Source organism: Gallus gallus, chromosome 8 (genome assembly GCF_016699485.2).
Source record: "Gallus gallus isolate bGalGal1 chromosome 8, bGalGal1.mat.broiler.GRCg7b, whole genome shotgun sequence".
NCBI classification, from domain to species: Eukaryota; Metazoa; Chordata; class Aves; order Galliformes; family Phasianidae; genus Gallus; species Gallus gallus.
The window spans coordinates 5,478,723-5,487,060 of record NC_052539.1 but is presented as its reverse complement, the minus strand read 5'-3'; the positions used below and the strand labels follow the sequence as shown (position 1 = coordinate 5,487,060).

At 53.0% G+C, this 8,338-nt stretch overlaps 1 protein-coding gene across 1 annotated transcript; it reads left to right on the top strand.

Moving 5' to 3' along the window:
• Window positions 1-714: 714 nt before the first annotated feature.
• ALDH9A1 (aldehyde dehydrogenase 9 family member A1) lies at window positions 715-8,224 on the top strand. The gene is made up of 11 exons (XM_422248.8): window positions 715-916; window positions 1,246-1,391; window positions 2,334-2,463; window positions 2,769-2,903; window positions 3,419-3,615; window positions 4,153-4,293; window positions 4,949-5,137; window positions 5,814-5,901; window positions 6,231-6,372; window positions 6,899-7,011; window positions 7,377-8,224. Exons 1-11 carry the CDS (start codon window positions 748-750, stop codon window positions 7,469-7,471), a joined length of 1,545 nt encoding a protein of 514 aa, XP_422248.5. The 5' UTR covers window positions 715-747; the 3' UTR covers window positions 7,472-8,224.
• Window positions 8,225-8,338: the final 114 nt, after the last annotated feature.

Sequence of the window (8,338 nt, the reverse complement as noted above, 5' to 3'; positions counted from 1 at the left end):
GTGGAGCATATGCTGTACCATATTAAAAACCAAAGGTTGGATTGATTTGCGTGGATGAGGATGGAACAGGAGGATGCCCGTTTCTAAGGCTGCCTTTCTGACACACTGCTACATCCACAGTGGGTTTTGCCTTACCATGGGGGCAGCTGTGGTTATGGAGTTCCTGGCTTGTGTGACAGCATCAGTGGTGTTGAAGTGGTTCCTGCTGTAGCACCCAGCTGTCACAGCCAGCAGGATGAGGGGGGATGCTGTGACAGCCCCCTCTGAACACGTTGAGGCACCTTAATGAGTGAAGAGCTGCACTGTGCTGTGCAGGAGCTCCAGAACCCTGCCTCAGCACTGCCCTGCTTTTGTGCTGCACTTCTCTCTCGAGGGACTCATCTGAAAACCAGGGCTTGTTGCTGCGCTCTGGGTCCCTTCCTGCTGTCAGCAGATTGATGCAGCAGTGCCGTGGGAATCGCTCATCCCAGCAACCAGAGGGGAGCAGCTTTTACGACTGAATTCTAAAAAAAAAAAAAAAAAAAAAAATCCACCAAATACAACGGGAAAGAAATGAGAAAGCCAACCACCTTCCAACCTTCCAGGAGCAAACCCTGCGCGGCGGGGCAGCCGGAGCCGCGCCGCTACCGCTGGGCGGTGCGCTCTCCTCCGAGCCGCGAGGGGGCGCTCGAGCGCCGGAGGCGTCGCGAGAGGGGCTCAGTGCGCAGGCGCGGCGCGGAGCCCCGTGGCGGTGCGCGGTGCCGTCCCATGGTGCTGGCGTTCCTCTTACCCCGGCTCCGCCGCCTGCAGCCCGGCCTCGCCATGAGCACCGCCACCGGCACCTTCTCCCTGCAGCAGCCCCTCAACTACCGGGCGGGCGGCCGCGTGCAACCCGTTGACGGCGGGCAGACCGAGGACGTGTACGAACCGGCCACGGGTACGTGCCGGCCCGAACTTCTTCGGGGTTAACTCGTTCGTTTGCTTCGGGGAGGGTCTGGGGGTCAGCGGAGTCGGCACACGGAAGGCGGTGTGACTGTGTGATGGGTCCTGCTGGGGGGGTGGGAAGGTAACGAGTTCAGGAGGAAACCTGCAGAGATTGGAGATGATGAGCGAGCGGAACGTGGCCGTGCAGGAGGGCAGGCTTTGGGTTTAACCCCCTGAGTGGGTTTGGGAGCTACGGTGGGACTGAGATCTTGGGCTTTTGCTGCAAGATAAGCCTTATTTTGCTTAGCTTTACTTCTTGTTTTGTGTTTACGACGTGCTCAGGCCGAGTGATAACCAAGCTGCTGTGCTCCGGGGAGAAGGAGGTGGACCTGGCCGTGCAGAGCGCCAAGGCTGCCTTCCAGACATGGAGCCGCACGTCGGGCATGGAGCGCTGCCGTGTGCTGCTGGAGGCTGCCAGGCTCATCCGGGTACGGCGCGGGGCTCTGCCTCCCACCCAGCTGGCCCTGACCCTCTGTCCCCCTCCCAGAGCTCCGGCGCAACGCAGGAGCTGAGAGCTACCCTTGCCCAGCAGGCGGTGGGATGCTTTGGGCAGGGTGCTTGGTCTTATCATGTTGGCATGTCCTATAGCTCCTTCCCTGCTTTGTTCTGTGAGAAGGCATAAAGCTGAAGGCATCCAGTCCACATATTGCAAGGCACGCGTTTTCCAAGCTGAAATTGCATAACTGACACAGTCTTGAACTTTCAGCTTGACAGGCCCTGCTGTCACGTGGCTGGAGAGCGTCCTGCTTTAGCAATAAGAAGCCACCAGATACATGAGAAACACAGGGTACAGATACACTGGCTTCATCACAAACTCATTTGTGAGATAGCACGCTCTTAGCCATCAAACTTAATCCCCGTGGAGACTGTAAGAAACCAAACCTCTCCCCTGCGTGTATGCAGTGAGAACTGTTTTCTCTTTCAGCCAAACTTCTGCCAGACTTCCGCAGCAGGGAACGTTTCTGCCTGGGATTCAGTCTGCTAAAGGACGCTTCCCAGCTGCCTTGCATTGCCCGTCCTTCACTGAGTCCTCTGGATCTATTCAGACCATGCTGTTTGCTCTTCTCCCTCCCCCGCCTTATTTCAGTGCATTCCAATCACTGTTTACCATTTGTCTTCTCTGCTCAGGTTATCTTTTAGATAAGCAGAGCTGTTAAGCAAGACTGCAGGAGCAGTGACCCCAGCAGCTATCTGGCATTCACCTGTGATGAGTCGCCATTGGCAAACTGATAGATGATATCTGGGAATGTACATTTTAGAGATGATGATTCCTGGAGGCAGAGCCTGATTTGGAAGTTGTGTGCATGGGAAGCTCCTTGTGCAGCCATGGGCTTCTCTGATGTGTAATCATTGTGCTGTTATCCTCGCAGGAACGGAGAGATGAAATTGCCACCTTGGAAACCATCAACAATGGGAAATCCATCTTTGAAGCCAGGGTGGATATTGACATATCCTGGCAGTGCCTGGAGTATTACGCAGGACTGGCGGGATCTCTGGCTGGTGAGAACCTTATTAGTTTGCTCTTTCTCTCTGTCCCGGTGTTCCTTGGTTAACTTCCACTGCACGGGACCATCTTCAGCATTGGTTTCTCTAAGAGATGCACTGCTGCTTTTTCTGAAGGTGTTGGGAGCGTTTTCAGAGCTCCCTACTTAATGCTGCCGTGCTTTGTGGGCGCTGACACACCTTCTGTGGGCTTGCTGGGGTGAAAGCTGTGTCTGTTCCCAGTCTAAGTGAGATCTGACCTCAGACTGAATGGGAAGGGGCTTTGTTCTTCTCTTACTTGTGTCTGTTTATCCTCTTTGCAGGTGAACACATCCAGCTTCCCGGGGGATCCTTTGGGTACACTCGCAGAGAGCCCCTGGGTGTGTGTGTTGGGATTGGAGCCTGGAATTACCCTTTCCAGATTGCTTGTTGGAAGTCTGCCCCAGCCCTGGCATGCGGTAATGACCCTAAAGCGGGGCTCTCTTAGACTCTCTGCCCACTTAAGCTGTGGTGGGACATCTCTTTGATGCTGGGGGATTCTGTGGGGGAGAGTGATTTGGGGGATGGAGTTACAAACCCTGGGATTGCCTTGAAGGAGGCACTGTAGGATTTGCAGAGCCTTCAGGCAGGCAGGAACAGGAAATGTGAACATGACAGATGCTGAAGGGACAGTGAGTGCATCAGGAAAGAGACTGATGGCTTGGCCGTGTACCAGGGAAGAATGTCTCTGGAAATGGCTGCAGTACAGGACCAACATCTCCATCTCCCCAGTCTTTCCCAACAGGAGATGCAGTTCTGTCCATTCTTTGATTGCAGAGAGTTCAGCCAAAATGTTTCCTCCACTCTTTGGTGGGGAGATATTTTGAGATCAGCAGAAACGAACTGATTGTATTGGGGGGGGTTCTGCCTGGCTTTTTTTTCCCTAAAGCACTTTGGGTGTTAACCCACTTTGCTTCTGTCTGGGTTCCCTTAGGCAACGCTATGGTCTTCAAGCCCTCTCCTTTCACCCCCATTTCTGTGCTGAAGTTGGCAGAGATCTTCACAGAGGCCGGTGTGCCCAAGGGGCTCTTCAACGTGGTGCAGGGTGGAGCGGCCACAGGACAGTTCCTCTGCCACCACCCAGATGTGGCCAAAATCTCTTTCACTGGCAGTGTGCCCACTGGCGTAAAGGTAAAGGCACCAGCACACCGGGGGGACACAAGGGGTTGTGCACCAGCCTTCCTGGTGTGGTGGGAAGCTTTGATGTGTTGTGCCTAAGGAGTGTAAGGATATGGCGTGAGTTGGCATGCCTGGTTTGGACAAGCAAGGAGCTTGAAGCATTATGCTGGAGTCCCAGTTAGTGCAGTGGGCAAGAGCTCAAGCACTTAGGGCTTTCACAGCAGCCCCTTGGTTGTGTTCACTTGTTCACTTGAGGGCTCTGAGTTGCTACAGTAGGCATCTATATGGGGAGGAGGCTGCATGAAGCAGCTGGGAAAACATGTGAACGTTTCTGATAGTGATGGTTCAGCTGGGCTGCATGCAGCCTGCTGGTTTCAGAAGTAGCCTACTGTCTGTGAATTTCCCACCCTCAATTTAGTCGAAACAAATGAAACGTTCCTAAAAATATTTAAAAAATCAACTGGGGTTTGAAAAGAGGGGAAATGTTGCCCCTTGAAACCCTCCCTGTTGGCTGTCCCTCACTTGTCTCTTTGTCCTTACTTCTGTCAGATCATGGAGATGGCAGCTAAAGGGATCAAACCAGTGACCTTGGAGCTGGGGGGCAAATCCCCCCTTATCATCTTTTCGGACTGCTCCCTGGAGAACGCCGTGAATGGAGCCCTCATGGCCAACTTCCTCACACAGGGAGAGGTGTGTATTCATGGGGCAGGGCTGTGGTTTGGGACCAGAGGCAGCCTGTGTCCTTCTGTAGTGAGGGATGCCCTGAAGCTGCTATCTTGCCACACATCTCGCTGTGCAGAAGGGAACCTCCGGTGCAGGGTGTCCCAGCAGGGCATGGACACCTGTCCCACCTTTCCCTGAAGTGGAGCCTCTGTGGCACCGAGTACCCAGCTCAGAGCAGCTACTCCTGTGCCCTGGGTTCCACTTTGGAGCACAGAGTTCAGAAGAGGCTGTGCCAGTTTCCTCTGGAGAGGGAGCAGGTCCCAGTCCAGTGTGCTGAGCCACACCTCTCTGAGGCTCTGTTGGCCCCGAGTTTGGGTTCTCCATGTTTTCTGCAGCTTTTGTTGGCAAACTGTTTCATCCCTGAGAAATGAACAGTCAGCTCATCTGCTGGTGACACACTTTAGCCACCTGGTGGCATCAGTAGAGCTATGTCCAGAATGGGCTGTTCTGTGCAGTCAAGAATGGGATTGTCTGCTGTCCCCGGAACTTCACTGTCCCCAGGTCAAGCTGGCTGTTTTAGCAGCTTTGAAGGGCCTTTTCTGAGAATCTTAGCAGGACCCATGCAGGGAAGGAATGCAAAGTGCTGTGTGTCTTATTCTGAGCAGCTTGCTCTGTATTCCAGGTGTGCTGCAATGGCACGCGGGTGTTTGTGGAGAGGAAGATACTGGACACCTTCACAAAGGAGGTGGTGAAACGCACCCAGAAAATCAAAATTGGAGACCCACTTCAGGAAGACACACGGATGGGAGCCCTCATCAACCGACCCCACCTGGAACGTGTCCAGCGCTTTATCAAGCAGGCAGAGGAGCAGGTGAGACTGTAATGCTGCCTTGTGTCAGCCCTCACATGTCTCCTGTTCTTTACAGACAAGCAGGCCAGTAGTTGCTTTCTTTACCTGTGCCTTCCTGTAAGCTGTGTTCTTGGAGTAGTTGATATACACAGTGGGTTTCTAGGACCACTGGATGTGCTTTTCACATCTGATACTGCCACTGTGTAAAATGGGAGAATCCATACATTTGAGCCGGTTGCTTTTATAAGTTGTGGTCACATCTTACACCCTTGGCTGTTATCTCACTTGGTTTCCAGTTTTGTTGTTGGTTGTGGAAAGCATTTATCAAGGACCAAAGGCTAAATTCACAGTCTGCTGGAAGCAATCTTTGTAAGAGCAGCAAGACCTACCCAGCCTTTTTATTTTGCCTTTTCTCCAGCTTTGTTGTAAAGTCTGGAGATGTTCTGCGTGTCAGTAGTAGGCGTGTGGCCAGCCATCTTGGGGATGAGCTGGAAAAGGGAAAGCGTGAGTGAAAGCCCTGATCTGCTAGTGATGCTCCATCAGCATACCTGACCTGGAGAGGCACCAGAGAAGGCCCTGATGTGGTTCATCGGATGGGAGAGTAAATCTAGCAGCTAGCATTGGCCAGCTAGAGCTGCAGCAGCTGGGCAGGATGCCACGGACAGGCCTGCCTACTTTCTGCTTGCCTCTCTTTCAGGGTGCTCAGGTGTTGTGCGGGGGAGACCTGTATGTACCAGAAGACCCGAAGCTGAAGAATGGCTTCTACATGCAACCGTGCGTGTTAGGTATGATCCTTCCTATTAGGGGCATTGTGGTTCTCTGTGTGGATGTTGTTGAGTTTCTTCTAGATGAAGCTGTGTACCCATCTCCCTGTATGCCTGTGGTGTGGACGGGCACTTGCACGGGTGTACAAGTGGTAGCTGTGGAAGCTGGATGAATGGTGTCCAGAGAAGTCCCTGCAGTGACACATGCAGTTAGTGCCTTGCTGTGTTAGATGTTGGATGAGACCTGGGGCAGCTGTGTAGTGCTGAGTGCCTTCTCAAAGGCTCTTTGGATTGCAAAATGCACAGGCTCTGCCACTGACTCTTCCTTCTGAATGCTACTGTGCTTCCAGGGAACTGCAGAGACGACATGACATGTGTGCAGGAAGAGATCTTTGGGCCTGTCATGTCCATTCTGCCATTTGACACAGAGGAGGAGGTCGTGGAGAGAGCCAACAACACCAAATTTGGCCTGGCAGGTGGTGTCTTCACCAGGTACAGCTGGGAAGTGGTCTAGGGAGGGGAGGAGTAAGGAAATGCTGCAGCAACTTGATGCTCCTCTCACAGTGTCTGGCACAGGCATGGGTATCCTCCTCCAGGAAAGCTGTAGCAAGACAATGCCAGAAGGGAACTTTTTAAATGACTGCTCATCTCCTCCTGTTTTTTCCTGAGGGGGGTTAGGTGGGCCCAGCTGTCCTTCAGGCTCCTTCCAGCCTGCACTTGGCCTGCTGCCTGCCTGCCTGCACCTCCAGGAGACGTTCACCAGGAGCCTGCCGTGCTGCTGAATGTGTGCAAAGATGGCTCTTGGCTGCTTGCCGTAGTCTGCTTTGCTGGTGTCCTTGTCCTGCCCTCTCAAATGAAACGCTGTGCTGAGCATCTTTGGGAATAGGTGCTGTATCCTCTGAGCGGGCAAGGACTGAGCAGGGCAAGCTGGGCTCTAAAAACCACTGCAACCTGCTTTGGGTCTTGGGGATGAGGGGGTGGAAGGGAGGGCTGCAGCTGAGTTGCCATTTTCCTGCAGGGATATCCAGAAGGCTCACAGGGTAGTAGCTGCTCTCAAGGCTGGGATGTGCTTCATTAACAACTACAATGTCAGCCCCGTGGAGCTGCCTTTCGGGGGATACAAGTCATCAGGTGAGCAATGCTTGGTCTTCCCTGGACTCAGCTTCTGCGTGTCTGTGATGGCAGATGTGAGCAGCCTGCTGCTGGGGCAGACAGCACGTTGATTGCCTCTAAGGCATGGATACCATACCAGGAAATGAAAGGGAAGCTGTGGGAGGGATTATGGCTTTGTACTGAGCGAGCACAGAGGTGAGCTTTAACATACACAGCCTTCCTTGCAGCAGAGCTCACCCAGTTCTTGGTCAGGAGGGCTGCCGTGAGGTGGTGCTGCACTTGCACTGTGTGTGTGGCTTGTGTTCTCCCCGGCGTGGCTGTGTGCTGGCTATGAGTGCTGCTTGGCACTGCCTGTTGCACTCACTTCTGCCCTGTCCCTGCAGGATTTGGCAGAGAGAACGGGCGGGCAGCCATCGAGTACTACTCGCAGCTGAAGACTGTCTGCGTGGAGATGGGTGATGTGGAATCTGTGTTTTAGTGGCTCCGGGGCCATCTCAGGAGAGCGTCAGCCAGAAATGTGGATCATTTACACAGCAGAAAAGTGCTCTAAAATTCTAAGTGCCTGGGGGTGGGGCAGAACGAGAGCAGCTTTTAGCCATCCTGCTCCTGCAAGGGCAGCGTACGCACAGAGCTCTGTCTGTGGGCCTCCTCTGTGCTCTCGAGTGGAAGATGGGGACCTCAGACCAGGAGGCAGTGAGGTGGCTTTCAGCAGCAGCACCTGCAGCTACCAGAGGCTTGGTAGTGGCAGCGGCCAGCCCAGGCTGCTTTCCCCAGTGCACCTTTGAACACTGTTCTCCTCCATCCTCAGTTAATTCCAGTTCTGGCTTCTAAGCTCTCAGGCACATGAACATCCTGTAGCTCTTGGCTCTATCTCTTCTCTGACTACGTAAAAGCCCTCAGGTTAGGATTTTTTTCCTCTATCGCACTTGTGAACACAAGTTCTGTGTCTTTTATCAGTGCCTCATGATACTGTGGGGATGGTGAGCTGATGCTGCCTCGACAGGCATTGCTGCAGATGGTCTCTACACACAATGCACAGCATAACCAGAGTGGTAGTGAGCTCTAACATGAGACAGATTGCTGCCTTTTTTAATCAAAAGCTATTTGATTTCCTTTCTCTGGGCCTTCCTTTATAAACGTGGTAATTCTATGATGATGAAATAGCAAATTTCAATGTTTGCTCACATCTTTTCTTTTGTAGCAATCAAATAAACACTAACTCTGTTTGGAACATCTTATTGGAGTGACATGAAGTGAGGAGTCCAGAAAAAGGGTCTGAGTGTGAGCTGGGCTGTTGCTGAGTAGGTTAAACAAATGGTTTATAGGACTGCTTTTCATTCACCAA

Coding starts and splice junctions, on each gene's coding strand:
- ALDH9A1 (XM_422248.8), top strand. CDS start 748: ATGGTGCTGGCGTTCCTCTTACCCCGGCTCCGCCGCCTGCAGCCCGGC. Junction 2,464..2,768: donor ACTGGCGGGATCTCTGGCTG/GTGAGAACCTTA, acceptor TCCTCTTTGCAG/GTGAACACATCCAGCTTCCC. Junction 2,904..3,418: donor TGCCCCAGCCCTGGCATGCG/GTAATGACCCTA, acceptor GGGTTCCCTTAG/GCAACGCTATGGTCTTCAAG.